The sequence below is a fragment of the Cyprinus carpio genome, chromosome B6 (genome assembly GCF_018340385.1).
Source record: "Cyprinus carpio isolate SPL01 chromosome B6, ASM1834038v1, whole genome shotgun sequence".
Classification (NCBI taxonomy): Eukaryota; Metazoa; Chordata; class Actinopteri; order Cypriniformes; family Cyprinidae; genus Cyprinus; species Cyprinus carpio.
Genome location: NC_056602.1, coordinates 26227313 through 26252061, shown reverse-complemented (window position 1 = coordinate 26252061; position 24749 = coordinate 26227313). Strand labels below are relative to the sequence as shown.

Sequence of the window (24749 nt, the reverse complement as noted above, 5' to 3'; positions counted from 1 at the left end):
AAATACAAGCTCTGTTCCCAAACCTAGTGAGCTGTCCTGCTGCCTACTTAGCCACCTACTGATTTGGAGTGCTGTATATATGCAGAAAATATAAATCAATAAATAAATAAAACCTCATACTTTAGCTCACAGAATATGAGACATAACTTATTTTAGGAGAATTTACTCTAATACTTCAATAAGCCTAAAAATAACACCGTTTTGAGTAAAATCGCACAATATTGAATAAAATATAAGTATGTTAATAATTGAGATTTTTATTGCATTGGCAAGTTTAGAATTGCATTGAACATATCATGTTTTTCAGTGTGATCTCAGTGAAAGAAAGAAATCCAAAAAAGCGATAAAATTGACAATGCAAGAATGCATATAAATGCATCAAATATATATAAATGAAAAAATATACAAATATGAAGGTTTACACCATGATAATGGTAGTGTACTAATATATGCTGAATTTAATGTAAATGTCGTTCTATTGTAGTGTACATTTAGTGCAATCCCAAAATGCATCATTAGCGCAGTAAAAAAAAAAAAAAAAAAAAAAATGTAATTAATTAATTAATTAAACTGCCGATGCAAGATGAATAATAGTGAATATTATCCCTAAAATCCCTAAATGCATAATGAGATCAGTGAATAAAATAAATTGGACCGGAATTGATGACAGAAGAAAAATTTTAAGGTGAAGGATATATCAAGAATTGTAAGGAATCTTATAAGACAGCATATGTTGAGCTTCTGTGATACTTTACAATGCTGTCTCTATAGGCAGTTTGCTAGGTTTTGGAACAGAGCAATAGTGGTTGTTGGTGTTAATTGTGAAAGTATGATGCTTTTGCTCGCTATCAATGTGGCCTGTGTTTAATGTGTTTTTTTTTTCTGCATTCTCACTCTTGTTTTTAATTGCTTGTTGTTGTGCATTGTCGCTATTAAATGTTAGAGAAATCTGCAGTGATTTGTGCCAGGAAATTTAAGGGCGGTTCAAATGTCACTACATTACCATATTAAAATAAGTTTAATTTCTGCAGCGAATCCCGTTGCCTGTTAGATCACCTTCTCATAAATAGCATTAGCATATGTCCCATGGTGCAACAATTACAGTGAAAAGGGCACTTGATTCGCTCAGAGAGTGGCTTCAAATGACACTTTATACCACAATCCGGGCTAGCTGGTAATTATTCCTCTTTAATACTGTCACAACCCTGCCTCGTGTGCTGCACTACGCCGTTAAGCAAATATGTTATGTTCATGAAGGCAAAGGGTGATTACTCCCACGCCAAGACACCTACACAACCAACTGTATAGAGGATTTAGCTTAAAGCTCAGAGGTTGCCAGGTCTTTTCTGTAATCTTACGAAATTTACACAACTGCAACATTAATGGGAACACATTAAAATGTCAGTGCTTAAGGTCGTTTGGCTTGGATTACAGTAGGCAACAGTAACAGGTAAACGATTTATGGTTTATGGTACATTTTCATGTCGGAATTGTATAGGCTGTAAAGTAGCTCTTTGAAATATGGAACCAGAAACTGATGCGTTGTTGGTTTTCTTTTCAGCCTGTTAAATAGAAAGTTGTAGCACCATAAATCGATATTAAAAAGGGTCTCTTTGAAATCCTTAAACATAACAGCACTGAAATATTCATAGCAATATTCCATAAGCTGACATGCATCAGCCCCTTTTTAATAGCAATTTCGGTCTTGTATTTCAGGGTACTGATGTGGAAGCACTGACTTGTTGGTAATTCTTGTTCATCTTTAAAGGGGTCATGAACTTTATTTAATTTAATTTATTATTTATTTTATTTTATATTAATATTTTATTTTATTTTGTGGTAAGTTTATCATGTAGTCCCTCTTTTTCTTTTTCCTGAAAAACAATTATTATGTGAAAGATTTTAGTAAAAGATTAAAATGTCCCGTTTATGTACAAAAATCTTCTGTGAATGCCACTTCCGAGACTCTATACAGTTCTTTGGTCATGTTTTCTTGAAGAAGTTGTTTTTCCATTACAATAAATGTTTTCCTTACAATAAATTTTTGATACAGTTAAGAATTATTTGTAAACAATACTTTTTTAAAATTAATTCCTATTTGTTACATATTTGTTGATATATGAATTAAGAATTATTCTTTGTTATTATTAGCTAACGTCGTAGTAACATCGTCTTTGCAGACTCTTTGTGACAGATTCATAAAACAATCCGCGCTGATATAATCTGCTGCTGTTCCACATGAGCGGTTAAAATACCTTGTTAAAAATAACTTTCCTAACATTGGGATCACTCATTTGCATAGAACTCTAAAAGATGGAGGTAGATTTGACTTTTCATGACATGACCTTTTTACAGTAAATACCTTCAGTCTGGTTTTGGATCTTTTTTTTTTTTTTTTTTTTACATGAAGCCAGAAGTGCATAAGTGGCATTATCTGATTCCACATCAGAGCTCCAATGCTGAGAGATCTCATGAGACGCAAGTATATTATGTGAAATATAGTGGCCTATGATCGGCCCTGCTGAAAATAGATGTATGTGATGATTCAGTGTGTAATCATATGCATAGGCAGCACAGCTATTACACAAAGTGTTGGTCTATTTCTCCCTCGGTCAGCATTACCGTGGAGCAATGAGGGAGTCGATCTTGGACAGAGTTCGTTTGGACACTATTCAGTCCCAGACCATTAAACACACACGCAGACACACACACACACACTGCAGCATGGCCCTGCACTCAACACACGGCAGTGAAGCTCTTGCACATCTATGTGGTTTCGATCAATGACAGACCTAGACATTAAGCAATTTGACATAAATAATAGATGATTGCTATAGGGAGAAATGTGATAGTATAAAACAGCACACATATAGAGTGAGACAGAAAGAGATCATTTAATAATATGGTGCATATGAAAGTATCATAGTATTTCTATATAATACAAGTTATGAGGTACCATGATATTATTTGAAGTACCTTGGAGTGCCAGCATAAATTGTTACTATATTTAGGTACATATTGTGGCAATACTTTTTATTTATTTATTTATTTATTTTATTTAACTGTGTTAAATTTTATTATTAATTTAATTTAATTTAATTTAATTTAATTTAATTTAATTTAATTTAATTTAATTTAATTTAATTTAATTTAATTTAATTTACAAGGTAAAATTGTTATTGGAAAAGAAGCCTGCATGTGAGCATAATTTATATATTATTACGAGTTTATATTATTATTATTAGTATTATTATTATTATTATATTGTTTATTTATGCATTATATATATACATTTAAGTAAAAAAAAGAAATGTGTTTATACATACATTTTGAGCTACATTTAGGTTTAGTTATAATAAGTTTTATAATTAGTTTTATATAAATGCAGTAGAAGTCTTTGGTATGTTGGTAGGCGCGGATGTGGATGTGTGAGAGATGTGTGCACACTTCTACACGCTTGTCAGACGATTGTGCATATGCTTTCAAGCCTGAATGGATGAATGAACAATTTTATGATCTAATAAACCACGCTGTCTCATTTACAGTCATTAGCTGAAATAAAGTTGTATGAAATCTTCTGCACTTTGTTAAACAAAACAACCTTTTGTCAAGTTCCGAAACCTTTCTCTTCCCCGTCTTCCTCCACCCTCCCTCTCTCCCGTGTAAAGTGATGGTACATGTATGTGACATCACTGTGGGTATCACACTTTCTCCTCACACCAGAAATGTGTCTCATTTCAGGAATGCTGATAAATCACGGAAGAGCCCAAAAAAATAATAAAGAGGCCACTTATGCTGCGATCTCCTCACAGTTCTACTCCATTAATATTTATGGCCACCTTCGCCCGCCGTGGTGCTCTTCACTTCGCTCTCTTTTATTAATATCATCAGAACAATGTCAGCAGGCCATTTTAAAGGGCCATTGAGATGAAATGGCCAAAGATGGATGCCCCTGCTGCATATGCATGCCGCCAAACGCATCGACCGTTTGCATCTGTTTTAGCACCGTCAGCCTGTTGCAAAACACATTTTCCATAACAGCCCATAACCAAACTGTGTTTTTATTGCCTACAGAGAAGTCACAGGGTCATTAAATATATTTACTTTGGTGCTGCTTTAGCGATAAAGCTAGCAGTTTGGGTGCTATAGCTTGCTTTTATGATACACAAAGCGTACAGGCGAGAATTTAGTGTTTGTGTGACTTAATGCAGCTGTGTGCCAAAGAATAACTCTGACAGGCTGATGCATGATTATTCCGGTTTGTATTATTGTAAAGATTTGTGCAAAGTGGGAGGTTTTGAGGGAATTTGTAGCGTGAAAACATGTTAATAACTCAGGCTAGTGGATGATTTCTTTAGCAGTTTCATTTTGTCATGAAGGTTTATACATGGTGGGAAATTTTGATTGATAGATGATAGATGAAATATGATTACTTTGGTTGGGTTTTTATCATTGTAAAGGTCTGCTCAAAATGTTAAGGTTATTTATAAATCATTAGTTGGTAAATGTTAAAGCCAAAATAGCTAGTTACAATAGCAGGTTTGTATTAAAGTTTGCACAATGTGCCAGATTTTAAGGGATATTTGATGTATATTTAATTTTTAAAAAGTATATTAATAAAGATGTTAATAATATATGATATTTGATATTAATCCATTTACCGCTTGTTATTAATTTATGTTATTATTTATTATCATTTGTATTATTACTTTATATGATTGTAAAGGTTCGAGCAAAATGGCAAAATTTGAAAGTTGTTTGACAACTGTTAGCATGAAAACATGTTAACTCAATCTACTACATGATTATTTTAGTGGGTTTGTTTCAGTGTAAAGGTTTGCACAGTGGCAAATTAGAAGTTCATTTGTAAATTGTAAAAAGCAAAGAATGCACCTTGTGGAAGATATGTTTCAGAAGAGCGATAAAAAGCAGTGAGCGCAGTCAAAAAGCAGACGGCCATGAAGTCACTAATTGACGACTTCACTTGCATGTCATCACCGATATTACAGTTAATCGAATCACCGTTAACAGACGCCATCTGGTCTTTATTATGGTATCAGGCTGCTATCGCTGTCCTAGCTTGCCGTATGTCACCTCCTCTCGTCTTTCCCCGGAAGGAAGCGGTCCACAGAGACGTCAGAGCTGAGACACTCTGATGACAAGGCCTCATTTTGGAGTTGCAAAAGTGTGATGTGTTCGCCAACTGCTTTTGGTGTCTCTTGTCCTCCTCCTTCTTTCTCTTTCTGTCCCTGTTAAGCTCATAACAGAGAACAGAGCTACAATATGTCTGTGAAACACCCACCATTCCAGTCCATCTCTTTAGCTGTCCAAACACACACTCCCACCAGTACAGGTATATAGACTTTTCCTACTTTTTGTTCTCTTTCACACTTTTTTTTTTACTTGAAGGGGAGCCAGATGTGCAGTTTCATACATTTCATTTGTTGTTTAATTATATTTTTTTACAGATTTACTATTACTGACTATTTCTGATGCAAAGGCCGTTTACAACACGAAATGTACAGCCTCAGGTAGCATAAATCTTTAGCTTAGCTACATGAAGCTGTGTAGCATTTTCTTGTCTAAATAAAACATTATGTGGTCAGCATATAACAGTGGCAAGTTTTAATAATTTTGTCATTAAACATCTCTTTATTTCCAATACTGATCACTAATCAATGTGTTTGTCCTTTTTTGGTTCCTTTTTTTATTTTATTATATTATATTTTATTTTATTTTATTGTGGTATTTTCATATTTTTATTATTATTATATTTTAATTTGTATTTTTTATTCTTTAAATATTTATATTTTATTTATATCTTCATATCTTCATATTGTCATATTTTTATTTTTATTTTATTATATTACATATTTTATTGATTTTTTTTTGTTCTTTTGTTTTGTTTTCCTTCTTGTTTTTGCTTTGTCCTTATCTTGCTGCTCCAGAAGAATGCGTATTCCTACTCTTATTACCTGTAAGTAGCATTAAATACAAAACATCTAACCAACAATCCTGTTTTTTTTTTTTTTATGCTTTCCTATAAATTTTTCTTCTAAGTACTTTTAACAATTCCTGAAAAGTATTTTAAAACCTCCTTAGTTCATTAGAAGAAAAAGTAAAAGAATGAATTAAATGAAATTAAAGTTAAGTGACAATTAATCTTAGTACCAAAAGTCTCCTAACTTTGCCATGGTGAACAAAGCTTTTCAAAATGAAGAAAAGTTCAATTTCATCGCAAAGTGTTAAATCGGTTTTATATTCATCTCACTTTGCGCCAATATTTCAGCATCACAGTAGTTCCATTTTCTAGCAAACACAGTCGGTTTCGGCCATAAACCGTCTTATGCACTATATACCTACAGGTTTGTTTTTTTTTTTTTTCAGATTTCATTGAAACATTAGCAGGCCCACAGTTATAAATTGCTCTCGTGTGAATGTAAATTGATGTGGCTCCACTGTTATCTTATTATTATCGACTATTGCTTGTTCAGCTCAAATCCCTTTGGTCTGCGAACTCCACCTCTACTTTTTATTACTTTTCCGTTACGCTTAAACTATTCACTATTACCTCGACTGTTATGCCTGCCTCAGCATTTTACTGTGCAGTATTGTTTCATTTGCACTGTGTTCAACAGAGCCTAGCTGCAGGATGTTTACCTCATGCGTTAAAGGATTTAAAAGCTCAGATTCACAGTCAGACTACTATGTGCATTCTCACTGCTCTCTCCCCGCTCCTGAAATATAGATGAAAGTAGGAACACAGCCAGGAGGAGCTCTTTCAAAAGGATATCATCTGAGAGGGCAAAGACAGAGAGCTACAGGCTAAAGCTAACCGTGACGCCAATATATTCCCCAAACCCAGAGAGCGAGGCATTCTCATATTCAGCGAGGTTATGTTATGGGATTTTCCACATGCATGTTCAGATTTAGTAGCGCAATCAGTGCACATCTTCACTCTTGTCCTTGCCCAGTCTCAAACTGAATTTACCATTAGGAAAGAAACTTTGATACCAATTTGTAATCTTGTATTCAAGGCCTATAATTTACATTCACTTTACTTTATGCGCTTTAGTATGATTATCAAATTGCAATGATTGTGTTGTAATTATATAAATATGTAACCTGATGTGCTGTGTAGTGATTATTTTACATGAGCAGCTCATGATAACAGTGTTTACAGTGTATCAAATATTGTAATGTGAAGCATTTATAAATGTTGTCAACAAAGAAATGCATTTAAAAAAAAAACATGTCCCTGCATTTTTAAGCCAAAATAAAAGCTCTATGATTTAACTTTCGAAATATCTAGATATTTCGAATATCTAAATAAATAAATACAAATATATTTATAATAATAATAATATTAATTGCAGTTAGATGTGCTTCCCCAATTTGTTCCTGCCTGTTACAGACTTTTGAGTATGTAGTATAACATGACACCTGCACAAACCGTCTTTTGCCGTTAAAATAGTCCTGTCACGATTTACTAAAGACGCGCAGTGAAGAATTAGCACTGAAAAGGCATGGATACAGTTATTTTTGGGCCTGACCTTACTGAATATGCATTTGTAGGAGTTTTCCTATCAGTTGGAAAATGTATGGGAGGAGAGTATTAAAATGAATAACGCAATGCAATTTAGTAACATTTGTGCTAGACAAACTACTGGTATTTGCGTCATTAATGCCCAAAAAAGCATGTCTTAAAGCAGACGGTAATTTTCACTGCTCTTGTTAGATTGTGGTGGTAATTATGGAAATTATCTGGTTGTGTCTGTGTTCTTTAATGTGCGCATTGTTAGTAAATAACCTGTAGAATTTTCCCCTCCCATCAGTGCTTTTATGGAATTACGCTCTACTGCTAATTACCCCCGTTTAGCAAATCTGGCCCTTTGTTTTCAGTGTACTATGTTTTTAGGGTGATGCAACAGTCATAATATATAATGCTTTTGATGTTTATTCCAGATTCATCCGCATGTCTTCTTCAAAAATTTGTTTGTGCATGCATGTACACAATTGGCAGATACTTTTATCCAAAGTAATTTAAGGGCAATTTAATTGACTTTGTCCTTCCTAATGACATGCCCTACAAGTTAACCTTGTGCATGCAAGCAACTGAATAATAGTGGTTAGTGTAAAGGTTATTTTGAGATCTTCTGCATGCTTACTAACACTACTTAGAAGTGCACTTCCTGGCCAGCTGCCTTGTCTTTGCATGTTCTGATGTCACAAGTGCACGTCTTTGTACTATTTCCTTCATTCTAGTTTTAGCTCATTCAAGTGTGATACCCTTATTAATGAACATTTGGTGAATTTTATGCATGAATGAAGAGTATAATCAAGCCAGATTTTACAGCTATCTCCTCATTGTTCCCCCCTCGCTCTTTTTCTTTTACAAAAAGCCATTAACAAAAGTTGGTGCTATAAATACTGTTTATGGTGCCCTAACTATATTATAGCCTTCACTTTTAATGAAGTGCTGCACTGACATTCATTAAATAAGGATTATCTATAGTTTATGCCACTTGCAATATGTCCGAATTTGGCACTTGAAACGAGACCTATTACTGCAGCAATCAATGGGTTTTATTATCTGATGGCTGTTGTATTACAAAATACTGTGACCTTCAGCATGCATTGTGGTATGAGCCGATGGTTGATGAATATGCTGTCTTGGTAGGGAGCACTCTAGGTTGTGGTATAGAGGTTGTGTGTTGCAGTTTCTCCAACGAAATCTCAGCACTTTCTAGCCATCACATTGATGCTTGGCTGCTTAATTGGAAAGTCATGACCCCTCTCTTATTGCTTCTTGGTGTTAAGACCTGCTTCTGAACACTTTTCATCCTCTTTTGATCCTCAGTCACCCAAAACCAATGTTACTGAATTTATTTTCCAACCTAGCTAAAATGGCCCCAATTTTAAAGGTTGGCCTGGTTTTTGTGGAAGCTGAAACTTTATTTGATTTTTTTAAGTTCCCAGCAGAGAAAATAACAAAACAAAGAGTTATTATCAGCTCAGCCCCATAAGAGAAGAAAGCACATATCAAATGGTGTTCTGTGGGACCTGGAGAATCAGAGTCATTTTATTGGATGACACCAATCCATTGCTGACAGTAATATCTTCCTTGAAGTTCTGTGCACTTAAGTGTGGGGAGACCTCAACTTATGAACAGCCAGACAAATCAACAAATCAAGGAGCAGCAGAAGTGAAGTCTGCTCCCTTTATAAAAACTGCCATAGATTATTTTTATTTGATTATATTTTGAGGCCATTTTTATGGATAATAAGGCAGTAAATGACAGGTGAAGAGGTGGGATGATATCAGGAAATGTTGCAAGCCACATTTAAACAGCTCAGTGTGTCGAAGTAATAACTGCTAGGTCACTTATTCTACATGTCACAGTTTTAACAATGATATAATACTTTAATGGTGCAATGCTATCTGTAGTTAATGAAACATTGCAGCTGTCATTCGTGTGTGCTGCCCATTGCAACAGTTCTGTACTGGACCTTTAAGAGAAAGCACTGCAATATATTAATATGTTATTAATGTATAGTACTTTAATATGTTTCTCTGCATTATCTACAAGTGAATGTGTTCGTGTACAAGTCTTTCCTGATCAATAGACTTGTAATGTTCAATTGGCTTTGTTCTGCATGGCAAGGTTTTGAGATTCTCTCTCTCGATTTGAGTAGGTTTGTGATTTTTCTTCTCTTTCTCTCTCTCATTCACTGGCATATATCACTGCAGAATGTATATTTTAGATGATAATACAGAAATCTTACAGTCAGTGCCATTGGAATAGCCAAATGCCAGCCTCACCTCTTGTCCTGAGCCTGTCCTCCAACAAAAAACGACCATATAGGTCGTTTGTGCAAGCACCTTATTACGACCTATTTTTACGTTTTAACGTTAAGCGGCCTCTAGCGGGCGTAAAAAATAATGACAGTATCGCGTTGTTCTGTCGTCATGAAATGATGTATAACGTCTTACCAATCAAAACGCACGTTTACTTTAAATGCAATGTGTGGACTTTTTACACCGATCTCCCTCGTACATATTTTACTAGGAGGCTTATTCGTTCGAATGACCACACCTAACCCACCCCCTAAACCTAACCCTCACAGAAATCATGCTAAATTATGATTTTTTGAGCATATACATTTTACGTGCACGTCCATTCTCGGGGATCGAACCCATGATAGCATGATTGCATTTCAAGGTATAAACGCAATAATCTACCAACTGAGCTACACGAAACGCAAATCACGGGACAAATAAAAGAGTACAAAACATTAATATGAACACGACCTTTTGCCGATAGGGGCGCAATTGTAGTATACGCTCTGATGGGTCGTATTTCAGGGATTTGGACAAACGACCTATACGAGCGTATTAGTTGGAGGACAGGTTGCTTGTCCTCTATGTGCCCAGTGTCTGTTTGTGTGTGTTTGCCTTGTATATCTTGCATGTCAGTTTTACAGCAGTGTTGTGGCAGTGCTATGGTTTAGTGCTATATACTGTTACTATTATACTCTTATACTTTACATATACACTAGTACTATATGTCTAACCAAAAACGGGCAAGTCTAGCAGTAACTACTGTAACTTGATAACCCCCCCCCCCCACACACACACACACACACACACACACACAAAAAAACAAAAAAAGGTGATTACTTTTGCACATTTAAACATGTTTGTACAACAGTTAAACAGTTTGCACTAGCCAAGAGCATTGCACCAACACTGAAGTGTCGTCTTTTGATCATGTGTATAAACTTGTCCTGTTGTGGATGGATTTAAAGGAAACTAGCTAAAAAACAGAAGGAGACAGCCAGCAGCAGCACGCAGAGAGAGATGGGACCCGTAGGCACAGCAGATAAAAGCACAGGAAAAGTCAGCACGTTACACAAGGACGATCCGTTCTCCACCAGCAACCAGGACCTCAACGGATTCTGTGAGTTCAGCAAATATTGTGCTGTGACATTATTGTGCTGCCCTGTTTTTTCATATAATCTCTGTTTATATCGAATGTACCTGTGATATCTCTCTGATAAGTCAAGTCAAGTCACCTTTATTTATATAGCACTTTAAACAAAAAAGATTGTGTCAAAGCAACTGAACAACATTAATTAGGAAAACAGTGTGTCAATTATGTAAAATGACAGTTAAAGGCAGTTCATCATTGAATTCAGTGATGTCATCATCTCAGTTCAGTTTAAATAGTATCTGTGCAATCAAGTCAACGATATCGCTGTAAATGAAGTGTCTCCAACTAAGCAAGCCAGAGGCAACAGCGGCAAGGAACCAAAACACCATCGGTGACAGAATGGAGAAAAAACCTTGGGAGAAACCAGGCTCAGTCACGGGGCCAGTTCTCCTCTGACCAGACGAAACCAGCAGTTCAATTCCAGGCTGCAGCAAAGTCAGATTGTGCAGAAGAATCATCTGTTTCCTGTGGTCTTGTCCTGGTGGTCGTCTGAGACAAGGTCTTTACAGGGGATCTGTATCTGGGGCTCTAGTTGTCCTGGTCTCCGCTGTCTTTCAGGGCTGTAGGGGTCCTTTCTAGGTGCTGATCCACCATCTGGTCTGGATACATACTGCAGTTAGTTAGAGAGGGAAGTTAACCAATAACAGATAAACCATTAAAGATAGAAATTTATGAATGAACAAATTAAAAGTCAATGCATGAAATTACAAATGAGAAAATTAAATAATTATCGGATTCACACATGAACAAATTAAAGAATAATAAATAAACAAATGAATCAGTAAATCAACAAATTATTTAATGAATAACCAAATGCATGAACAAATGAATGAAATATTGAGCATGTAAACAAATGATTGAATAAAAAAAAAATCAATAAACGAAGAAATGAATGAATTGAGAGATTAATGAACAAATTAATGAATGACTTAACAAAAACTTAAGTGTTATTTACAACATACTTATTTAAATTTTAGGGAGCAATTAGTGAAGCACTGAAATTTTTCATGAAACTTGGCCAACTATTCACCCAGAATAGAAAAAAAATAATAATTTTTGGTTTGGTCAATGATGAAACAGCAATGCTTGGTGCATTTTGACTGTTTTTATTTAGTGTTTATTACATGCACACTATGATAATGATGAAACAAGATCTCTTAGTCTGTGCTGTTTTCTACTGATACATGAAAACTAAGCATTGTTTAGCAATCAACCCATCCAATACTCACCATAAACTTTGATACTTTTGATTTGAAAGTCTCAGCTTTTAAATTCTGTGAAGCAATTGTTCTGTTCCTCTTTACTACTAATTATAGCACTAAATAAACATCAGTTAACATCAGAAGATATGTTGAAATATAGAGCAATAGTTTCATGTTCAGTCAAGACATTTTTCACAGGATCTCTTTAGAGAACTTCTTGCACTTTTTAACCAGTCTCAAAAGTCAAAAGTCCACAGGTCATATAATCACCACGTTCCCCAAATACCACAATCTCCTATAGTGGCCGCAGTGTGTGTGAGCCAATCTCTGGACTCATTATTGCAATCACACAAACCTCCTGAATGACCCACCATCATGCTGATGAGCCCAGCAAGCCCTAAAAGGGGTCAAAAGCGGTCAGCAATCTGTCATTTTAACTCAACTCACCATTCTCCTCGATTGTCTTTACTAAGCGTCTATCAGGAAACCAAATGACGTGACGCCACCGCCTCACACCTGCCATTCACAGAACTGAACGTCGCCCACTACAGAGAGCTATTTTGTAGCTACACAGCACGGACCGAAGCATTCTACATATCAAGAGACCTCTCTATTGATGTGCTGCTTTAAGAGGTGCTAGAGAAGAATAGAAAGTGGCATTTGGACTAGGCGTTTTTTTTTCCCTCTTGCTTTCATTCTCAGTTTTAAGTGGGCTCTGGCATGCTGTGAAGGGGCTGTAATTAGGATGGGTCTTTCTGAGTCGCTTTCTGCACAAAATGTCACAGTGGCCTTTGTGTACAGAATAATTTGAATGGAGCTGGAAGAAGAAGAGGCAACGGAGAGTAAGAACAAGATGCATAGAGAGAGAGAGAATGTCATTATGCATAATGATCACATTTATTTCCTTTAAAATCAACACTGATTGGCAATGTGTTCTGCATGTTTAGTGTTTCTTAGTTCTTTTGAATGCCATTGGTCAGTGGATGTGAAATGCAGTTTATTTGTATGTTTATTTCAGATCATTACAGGCACAGAGTAATTGGAGGCTGTTATTGTATCTGTTGTTTATCTAATGGTCGGAGAGTCACTATTACTGAACCAGTACAGGCCCTTTATTATAGGCATGAATCTCAGCTGGGGTGTTGGAACAGAAACAATCTAGGACTCAGCCCAGCTCATAATTGCTGTTTGCAAGCAGTTCTTTTAAATAAAATAGTGTCAAATGCCTAGTGATATATTATCAGAGACCATACACTTTCAGCTAAAACTTTAAAGCTGCAGCGGGTAATTTCTGTGTTGTATTTGCAAAAAGGATGATTTTTTTCTGACTGTATTTTTTTTAGCTGCAAAAATAATTTCGAAATCACTATTTTGTCTTGATATATGATATTTTTTTTATTTATTTGTCTAATATTGTATTATTTGATATGTTATATAAGCTTTTTAAAAAGCATGAAAAGCAGAGCATGTGCTGGCTTTACAGGCAGAATCTACTGCTTTTTATTTTTCCACATTTCTGTGCTGGTTCTAGAAGGAAAATCTTTTGAGAACAGTGTGTTGAACTTTGTGAATGACAGGCCTTCCAATTTGTAAAGCCTTTTCTGTGGGCACCAAATTCTTGTGGGCCTTTATATCTCATATTGTAATTGTCATTTTTCTGATTTTATATCCAGACCTTCCTCTCACTGGCTCCACAGTTACAATCACACATTATTAATTTTTTTATTTTTATTTTTTTTATATCTGGGTTTTTTTTTCTTTAAGACGATTCTGCGTAAGATGTGTGAGATAGAGATCATAGCGATCCCAGCCTACACACTCAGCATTTTAGTTGTATTACCATTTAAATGAACACAGAGACACCTGCCTCTAACCTTCCACACTTCTCTCATTCAGACGCTCTCGATCTCACCCCCGCTGGCCCGTGAGCTTTTGCTGCCAAAGCACTTTCTGTAGAGATCCTTATGTGAGCAAATGCGTATGCGCCGACACATGTGAGACGCAGAGATTTGTGTAAAGGGAGATCTGGAGTGATAGATGATTAAAATGGAAAGTAAAAAGATATGGCTTCAGCTGAGAAGAGTAAAAGAAAGTTACTGGAGTGTGTTTCTGTGACTTTCATTTACTTTGTAGGGGAAGTCTACCCTGTAAAAAATATATTAAAAAAAATTCTGAAGGTTTGAATAAAACAGCGATTATTTCAAAATGTCTTAATATTAAGTTTTTCTACTTCAAAATCAATGTGTTACTTGCTGTTTCTTTTTAATTATTTGTAAAATGAAAATTTCTGAGTAAAAATTAGTTTCTACACCGATTTTTTTTTTTCAATCTGTTTTTTATTACAGTCATTGTTTAGAAAACCACTGTATATACTGAGCTAGGATATGCATGTGGATATGTTCAAAATAGTCGATGACATTTAAAGGTCTTGTTGACTACAGCAAGATGCAGTTGATTAGTGTGATATCTGTCTCCTTTGCAGAAAGTGACCTAAAAATCTTGTGTTCTGTTGCCACTGTGATTCTGTACCAATGTGACACTGCTATTAATCTGGACATAATGTGGTGTTTTAAAGATATGTGCAGTGTGTGTGTGTGTGTGTGTGTGTGTGTGTGTGTGTGTGTGTGTGTGTGTGTGATGTAAGGTAACTAAGTGCTCTCCTCTCTGTCTTTCCCAGCATCCTCTTCTCCATGCTCCTTCTCAATCCAGGGTAAAGCGCTCCAGAGTAAAACGCTCCTCAACTCCTACTACTCAGGTTTGAAGCTTTCTATGTTGAATGGGTCCATGTGGTAGAGTAATAAAATTCCAATAGATTTGAACTGTATAATGTATGGGTCATGGAAGGCTCTGCGGAATTTAAACCTCAAAAAGTTTAATTTCCTACTACTTTTGCATGTTCATTTATAAAATATTTAGGCTAATTTGATGATGCTTTCAGTTGCCAGTAAGAATGCAGTACTCCCAGTTCTTAAAAAATAAAAATTAAATAAAAATAACATCACTCTCAAAGCACTTTAAAACCATGGGTTTCTACAGAATCACTGTATATTATATCAGATGTTGCTTTAGACAAAGGCATCTGCTAAATGACTGCTGAAAAGAATAGTTAAAAATATATATATATATTATGCTATCAAGCTTCAAAAAGGACACACACACACACACACACACAAAACATAAAAATAGACTGAGCAAAACTAAGCCTGTGACTGAATCATTCAGACTGGTTTTGTGAAATTAATCAACTGAAAACATCTGATTGAAAAGAATGATTCGTTCATCAATTAGACATCTCATTAATTCAGGAAGACTTGGCATGTAGTGCAGTCATACATTTTTGATATTATTTTGCATCCTTTTTAAAGCTTTGATAGAGGCAATTTGATCCTTTTTGTTGCATAGAAGAAAAATTGTTACATTTAGAATTACACGAGGATGAGTATTTTTTGACAACTGTGTTATTTTAGTATAAAAAATATTATTGTTGTATTTATTAATATTTTATTTTTTAGTAATTTTAAGTCCTTTTGTCATTTTATGAGTTTTTATATTTCTATTTTTATTTCAGTTGTATTAATATTAATAATTAAACTTATTTCTGTGAATGAAGATTTATTATTTAATTTATTTAACATTTAATTTCAGCTTTATTTCAATTAATGAAAACAATTTTTACTAGATTTAGTTAATAATAACAGCAGCATTTTTCTTCAGAATCTCAGAACAATATAACAGTAGCTGTGTTGCATTTATGCCACAGCCAAAAATAAAATAAATACAGTACATACATACCTAAATGAAAAGCTTTCAGTTTTATTCTTTTTTTTATTTGCAGTTTCTAAGGAGCCAGTCCCTGCTACAGCATCCATAGGTAAGACACTTTTCCTTCTCTGATTATATGTGGATTACGTTAAACCGTTTCTTCTGTTTCTTTTAATGTGAATGTAGGAGGAAGCTGATCTTAGACTAAATGAATATTCAAAGGCAAATCGCTATTAAGCATGTAGTTTCATTCCAAACCTGCATGTGTATCTGCGAAACATCTCTGAGTCATAAAGTATGGGTTTAGATGATGAAAGATCATAGCATTGACCTTTGAAGTCAAAAGTAGGCGCTCGAGACTTTGGCTCCCATCTGATCAAACTAATTGCAGCTTGTAATTTTATGGTTTCAGTGAGGAGTCGGCGGCGTCCTCCTCACGCTGATGCGTCCCTCCCACGCTGAGCCAGATTAGAGGAATAAAAGCCTTCTGTCAGTTCAAACAAACTCTATGTTTATATCCCAATGTGTGGAAGGTGATTTGAATCAGATCGTTAGCTGTCAGAATGCTAATTTTCAGATTTGGCAGATCGGTGTGTGACGCACACACACACCCTCACCCTTATGTCATTTCAAAGGCAGATTGACCATTTCACAGCCAGTGGCAATAGCTCATAATAAATACTTATCCATCCTTCCTTCATTCTGTCTTTATTTTTTGTTCATTCATTCATTCTTTCCTATTTCCTTTCTACTGTTCTTTCCTTTTTTCTGTTTTTTAATTTATTTGTTAATGTATTTGTTCATTTGTTGTTCTTTCCATTTTTCCAATTGATTGTCCTTTCTTCCTTCTTTTCCTTTGTTTGTTAATTTGTTCATTTTGTTAATGTATTTGTTTATTTGTCCTTCCTACTTCCTTCCTTTTCAATTCTGTCATTCATTTGTTAGTTCATTTCAGTTCATTTTTCATTGTCTTTCTTTTCTTTCTTGTTTTCATTAATCATTAATTTCTCTTCATTATTTATCATTTCCAGTTATTTCTTCTTCCCTGAAAGCTTTGAGAAATACTTGCAAAAATCGAACAATAATTGGATTTCATCAGTGTCCCGAATTTACAGCAACAACCCGCCGTCAACACAGAAATAACTATTGATTGCGAATGATTTGGACGTTTACTTTGCCTTCACTGGCAAGCGTGTTTTGGATAAAAACATACTCACTTTAGCAGCTACAGTGAACTACAGTACTTCTGCTGACACTTTCTAGTTTTTCCTGGTCACGCAAAGCTTCATCCTATACTCGTTCTTCAGGAGATATTGAAAGCGTTCTTTACAGACGGCTTTTGAAAAGGGATTTCCGATAGATATCTTGGTGCGCTCGGGGCTTAGAGTCAGTCCAAAAGCTCATTTCAAAGGTTCACTCTAAAAGGCTCAGATGCAGTGGTCTCTAAACATGCACCTCTGATCCAGACAGCTTCTAGTAGGAGTTTGAAAACTCTCGCTTGAAGCTACACTGAGCAGCGAAGACCACGACTCTCCCATACACATACACACTCAACGCCAATAGACCACTGAGAGCAAACGTATTTACAGAGGTTATGAAGGTGAAGACGGCTTGCTTAGTGCACGGAGATGGAGAAAAGAGAAAATGGGCACACAGGCGTTGTATTGAAGGAAGAGAGAGAGAGAGAGCAGAATAGGAAAAAATGTCAAGCATAGGGGACTTGATTCAGGCGTTTATCGACTGAAGCAGTAAATTTGGACTGTGAGATATTTGTAAACTGGACATGAAACAGGCCACAATCATACTTTCACATTCATGCCAACCTGACCCAGGGAAGCCAAGGGGTGAAAGGAAAAATACGAGTAGAAAATCTGAGATTAAAGTAGCGCAGTAGAAGGTGATGGAGGCTGAGAGATGAACTGCAGTTAATGGAGGACTGGGATGGAGGAAGAAAGGAATGGATCAGAAGAAAAGAATACAAGTTAGAGTGGGAATCTAGGATGTCAATAAAACAAGATATGCTAAAGCAAATATTAAGCACTTGGGAGCCAAAGTAGAAATTGTTGGTAAATGTAGGTTGTAGGCTTTGATTCTCTGTTATATAGTACACTGTAAAAAAAAAAAAAAATTGTAAATGACTGGCTGCCAAACAAAAACCATAAAATTAAAGTAAAATATCATAATTGAAACAAGCAAAAATCTGTATAATAACTTTTTTTTCCTGTAAAACCTTTAATGAATATTTCTGTAAAATGATTGTTTTTGCACTTTATTTCAATTAAGATATTTTACTTTAATTCCTACGGTTTTTGTTTGGCAGCCATAGCTGCCAGTCATTTACCATTTTATATGAAAACTTTGTATATTAAAACTTTGGAGTAGGTATTTGTTGTTGTTGTTGTTGTTGTTGTTGTTGTTGTTGATGAGAAGTCTCTTTTCCTCAACAAGGCTGCATTTATTTGATCTAAAATACAGTAAAAACAGTCATTTTGTGAAATACTATAACAATTTAAAATAACTGTTTTCTGTTTGAATATATTTTAAAATATAATTTATTCTTGTAATGCAAAGCTGAATTTTCAGTGTCACATTATCCTTCAGAAATCATTCCAATATGCTGATTTGCTGCTCAAGAATCATTTCTTATTATCGATGTTAAAAGTTTTGCTGCTTACTATTTTTGTGGAAAATGTGTTTTTTTTTATTACTATTATTAGTATTTATTTATTTATTTGGTTGTATTAAAATTATAAAAGTCCTGAACCACAAATCAAAATATACAAATAAGAATGTTGTAATCGTTGTTGATGATACAGTGTAAATCAATAGTTTTTCAAATTTTGATGTCAACATGAAATGAGCATTGAAATCAAAATGTAATTTTATTGTGCACAATTCATCAGTGCACGTATGTTTTACATAGTGTTTGTAGTTTTTATTAAAATATTATTGCTTTACCTATGAAATAGGTGATTTTGTTGGTTAAATCATATTTTGGCCTGCTTTTTCAATATGTCATGGCAGTAAGATGGATTTCAATTAATTTCATGTCAATTTAATGATAAGTTGCTTTAAAGGTAAAATGTTTATTAGAAAAAAGAATGGATAATACAACTAAGATTAAAATTATCTACAAAACAAAGGTTGAATGGATTCTAGGGTCTAGCAAGCACTTTATTAAGGAGTGATTGTGTAAAGAAGAATTGAAAAGGTGAAATCGAGTGGGGGGTAAAGATAGTGAGATGGAGAGAAGATAGTAAGAAATACAGCCTCCAGTAAAGATAAAAGAATGAGGCATTAAATGAGGAAGAAGGCCTTTTCATTCTGTTTTACAGACCCCATCTCTCGCTCCGAGTGAGGGCGGTCATATTTCTGGTCTGGAGATGCTCCCTGCCGAAACGATGTCACTGAGATTACGAGGTCGAGAAAGACTGTCAGCCCCTAATCATTTATAAACCTGCCTATTATGTGGGGCTTCCAGTTCATTTACAGGCTATCGATCACGTTGCTGGACGAAAACCTTGGTAATCACATACAGGAACTGTGAGGGAGGACTCGTGCCGACTGTTTTTTAAAATCATTTCTCCTGTAATACTCACAGAGATGATCATCAATGCATCTGATGAGCAGTCCTTAGCATCTGGGAGAGAGAACATTGTGTTAGAAAGAGAGGATAATAGTAGAGAAAATAGGGTACATGCAACATTTTAGCGCGAGATAAAGAGTGAAAGATTTAGATGTTGCAGAGAAGTGTAGATATCTGCAGGATCGATGGAAATGAAAAAAAAAAAAAACAGAATGGAGGAACAGAGATAGGAATGGAGAGAGAGACAAGGGTTCGGTTTCATGGAGAAATGATAGTTTTAGAGGCTGGAAATGGATAAGCCGCTAAGGGATGTGTGTGATTCTGCTGGTTAGCTGAAAGACGCCTGACGACTCCAGCTTTACTCTGATGGATGGAGTTAGTGTTATGACATTGCTCAAAGGTTGCTCTTTCTTAACTTAGGAGACTTACAGGAGTAAAAAATAGACAAAAAAATAAGACAGTTTTTGACATATTCAATTCAAGTTTATTTGTATAGCACTTTTCACGATGCAAATCGTTGCAAATCAACTTTACAGAAAATTAAAGATTCTACATTATATTTAGTAATAGCTTATCAGTGGTGACTATCTCAAGTTGATGTCCATTATAGCAAAATTTGGTAGGTTTGGATGTTGTCTGAGGGTTGGCATCATCTCTTCTCAGGTGTTCGGTCATCTCAGGCCTTTGTAAGGACTGAAGCTAGTGTAATTCCTAGTTGGCAGAAACAGAGAAGGTAATAGCATACAGTAGCTGCTGTTCCAGCTTATCAACAAAAAAAAAAAAAAGATGTGTTCAATCCAAGCAAAAGAATAAAAAAATTCAAGGTTATGAGCAGTGTTGAGCAAGTTACTGTGAAAATGTACTGATTACTGATTACTCCTTTTTACAATCTCACAAATCTCTTTTATAACACAATAAATATATGCATAATGAATCTTTCATAATGTCTACAATTCGTGTGTTATATTGAGAGGATTCGTGAACATGCAAATTTCAGCACTGCATTGCTCAATGCTGCAAATGCGTGTTATAGCCTAAATAGAAACTGCATAGGCTTGCACCTGTTAATCATTTATATTTTATATTAGGTCTCAAATCCACTGGCACTTGACTGAACAGTGCGTGTGCTACATCCTTTTTACAATCTCTAGATTATAAAACACTGCGTTCTTTCAGCAATGTAACGCGGCAGTAACGTATAGAGACCACGGCTTGTAACTATACTCTAATTACTATTTTAAAAATTATAACGCATTAAATTACTCCGTTACTAAAAAAGTCATCAAATTACAGTAACGCGTTACTAAGTAATGTGCTACTGCCCAACACTGGTTATGAGATAATTATGTGAAAGCTTGGCTAAAGAGATGTGTCTTTAATCTAGAGTTAAACGGAGAGAGTGTGTCTGAACCCCGAACGTTATCAAGAAGGCTATTCCAGAGTTTGGGAGTCAAATGCAAAAAAGCTCTACCTCCTTTAGTGCTATCCTAGGAACTACCAAGAGTCCAGAGTTTTGCAACCTTAGGTAGCATGATGGATTGTAGCGTGGGCGAAGACTAGTTAGGTATGCAGGAGCTAAAATTAGGGCCTTAAAAGTAAGTAGTAATATTTTGTAACGCGCTAGGGATGCTAACGGGCTATAAGCTAGTAGCGGACTCTGCAAATTAAAATAAAACTAGTGATAACAAGGTGCTCCGATTGTTTTTGTTATAGAATATCGTGGGGGATATATTAACATGTTATAGAAACAAAAATGATGGTGTATAAAATTTATTTTAAGATTGAAAAATAGACAATAAAGAATTAACTTGACGGAGCTTCAACTCAAAACATGCGGCAGCAACCATTACATATAGTAATAGTATTACTATAAGTATAGTAATAGTAAAGTAATAGCAATAATACAGTTAGTTGTGCAAACTCAGTGTAACATTTCTACAGTCTGCTGTGGGTGTTGCTGCGTAGTTGCTAGGTGGTTACTTACTGTTTAGGTAAGAAAGTTATCTCTTTGATATGGCTCTGGGAAAAATCTGTCATTATTTTTTATACTATGGTAATTATTTATTTATTTTGCCCATTTTATTGTCCTATTGGCAAAAACAATGAGCCTAATCATTTAAAAAAGTAAAAATAAATTCAATACACTGTTTAAACAAAGAAAATAAATCATATATACTGTAAGTTTGAAAGTTGAACTGTAGGACTGAAATCTCTTATGCTTATCAATGCTGCATTCATTCAATCAAAAATATTAAATATTTCAAACTATTTTAATATATTTTCAAATGCATTTTATTTTTGTGATGCAAAGCTGAATTATTAGCTGGAAACCATGATAGAAAGTTCAAAAGAACAGCAATTATTTGAAATAGAAATCTTTTGTAACATTATAAATGCTTCACTATCATTTTTGATCACTTGAACTTGTCCTTGCTAAATAAAAGTATAATTTTCTTACATAGAAATATCTTACTGACCCGAAACTTTTGACTGGTGGTTTATATATTTAAACAAACTACTTACAGATTGCTTTTTCAATTATGTAGCCAAGGACAAAAAGCTTGAAATAGCGAAGCATGTTTTATACATTGCAACAATGCCTGAGCTAAAGTTTATTATAATACTTTGCTAATAATTCTAATGACTTTAATTTCTTTTACCTTGACAGCACTTTCTACATATACACACATTTGTTCAGAGGTTCTTAGATCACATTTATTTTTCTCCATATACACATATGACCCATATGAGAGCCATTCACATATGACATTTGAAAGTAATTTACAATATCATTATTTAGTCACCTGTGCTTTATTGTGACTTGTCAGGTAATTATTGTTAATGGCAAACATCATAGTAGGTGATCGTAATGTAACAGTGCATGCTGATAATCGAGCTTTAATGTGATTTTAGCTGTAATCATCTGAATGCACATAATGCGATGGCCACAAAGAGTTCATGCTCGAATGAAAGAAGACATTATGGGACGGAACAAGACCAAAATGAGAAAATTACATCCGTAAGGAGAATAGTTACTGTACTTGGCATACATCTTTCTCTCTCTTTGACTCAATATATGACAGTATGCTTAATAATAGTCCAATACATGCAGTTGTTTTATCATTTCAAACCTAATTTTTGCACCTACAAGCAATACTGAGAGAACATTGTGTTAGAAACAGAAGATATGAATGTGCAGATGTGCAATATATTAGAAAAAGTTATAAATATATTTTAAATATAATATAAATATAAATGTAAAGTTCTAAAAATATATTAGAAAATGTATTTAGAGTCGACTATAAATACATTATTGGCCTGTATGAATCATGTCTAGCTAAATATTATAAGAGAAATTAAAGAAATGCACATGGATATTGGTTACCCATGCAGATATAAATCAAAAGTATTATAAAATATTTATTTAATTATAACTTACCACATTTACACAATTAAAGATGTGTTACTGTATGCTGCATAAAATACACATTTCACCTTTATAGACGGACATATCAAAATCTAGTTTAGTATTCATATTGTTTTTCCATATGGGTTTTCAGTCACGTTTTTATATTCCCTTCATCCTAAAGTTTATGTAGGACTGAACGTATCCCATAGGACCTCACAGTAAAATCTGCTAATGGTTCAGTATAATTTATTTATGAACTGTACTCTTCTTTTTATCAACTCGTAACTGTCAGAACTCATCATCCTGAAGATTTAAAACTACAAAATCGAAATATTAAGTAATAATCTACATAACAGTGTCCTATATGAGGTCACCTAAAATGTGCAGTTGACCTTTCGTTTCTAGAGCAGGAGCTCTTCGATATTTCTCTGGGTTGGATGTGGCAGACGCCTCGTTTTAACAACATAATACACCCACTGGGGATTCACTCCATGCTGCTGAGACAAAAACACATGAATAATTAATTAGGAAAAAATTGATAACGATAGAGGGAAGGGGAAAGGCAGAGGGTGGGGCAGTAAATTGAGAGACCTTGGAGTCTCTAGTGTATACTTCTCTATCGCACACTTTTTTTTCTTTTTTAGTGTTCATATGTTGGCATGAGTCATAAACACATTTTTTTTGCACCATGAATTTGCCTAGTCAAAATATCATGACATGTAATATTCAAATATCATGACTTTGTGCACAAAAATGTGTTTTAGAACTAAAGTTTTTAGGAGCATTTATTTTATTTGATTTGTATTTATTTTTTGCAGTCTGTGTCTAAAGATCAAGATTAACATGTTATGCTTTTCATTGGCTGTTGCCTTTAATTGTTGGCTTAGAACGTCTAGACCATGTATTGTTAAAAAAAAGTGTACAAAAAAAATAAATAATAATAAATAAAAAAAGGATAGCTCGCCCAAAAATAAACTCTGTCATCATTTACTCATATCGTTCAAAACCTTTATGACTTTTTTCTTCTGTGGAACGTAAAAGAAGGTATTTTGAAGAATGTTGGCAACCAAACAGGTTCAGTTCCCACTGACTTCCATTGTATTTTTGTCCATACATTAGAAGTCAGTGGGAACCAAAACTGTTTACCGTTCAGTCAGATCCAAATGATGTTTTGTGTGCTGGTTGTGAACCTGTTCAGATTTATTGAGCAGTCTCAGCATCTCTCTGCTACTTACTTTTTGTGCCCTTTAAAAAGACCCTCCTTAGGCTACGATTGTGGCATAATTGTTTTCTTCATTATACATTGTCGCCACTAATACTTTCAACTTTTTCCTTCTGGCACTAAAGTTGCGACGGTGCTAATACCTCATGCAAAATTACTTGTATTTCGCCGTGTCGAAAGCGTAGATGTTTGGTGTGGATTATACATTTTTTAGCCCCAGAATTACTTTAAGTGTATAATGAATTTTCAAGGCGATTAAGATGCAAATAGCCACATTAATAATTTGTCGAGTAATATTCCATTCCTCTTTGCATCTAAATGATGCTTTAGTCGGTTAAAGGAGGCCATATGAAAAAAATCTCTTGTCATTTGCTTCCCCCATTCCTCTAGTTAATGAACTCATTAACATCAATAAACTACTTCCCAGTCTCATTCTAATAAAAGAGTATGCAAGGACGGATTGTCTGCGTCTCAGTATATTGTCATGCATAACTGAAGTCTGCACTGAGCTGTGATTGAATGACACTCAGATATCTCTCAGTAGTCGAGGTCTTAGCCGAGCTTTCAGGGGTTTG

General features: G+C 34.8%; 1 protein-coding gene across 7 annotated transcripts in view; it reads left to right on the top strand.

Annotated features, from left to right (window-relative positions):
- Positions 1-24749, top strand: part of LOC109091611 (receptor-type tyrosine-protein phosphatase T-like) — a 248226-nt gene that overhangs the window by 178041 nt on the left and 45436 nt on the right. For 6 of the 7 annotated variants that reach the window (XR_006155051.1, XR_006155054.1, XR_006155053.1 and 3 more), the window contains 3 exons: positions 10809-10960; positions 14873-14950; positions 16031-16066. Coding sequence is in view for 1 of the 7 variants with exons in the window: in XM_042726528.1 (XP_042582462.1) it covers position 308; positions 5949-5977; positions 10809-10960; positions 14873-14950; positions 16031-16066 (296 nt within the window). In the remaining 6 variants the exon portion in view is untranslated. Of the gene's footprint in view, positions 1-307; positions 309-5948; positions 5978-10808; positions 10961-14872; positions 14951-16030; positions 16067-24749 lie in introns of all 7 variants that reach the window. The other variant, XM_042726528.1, reaches the window with a different exon arrangement.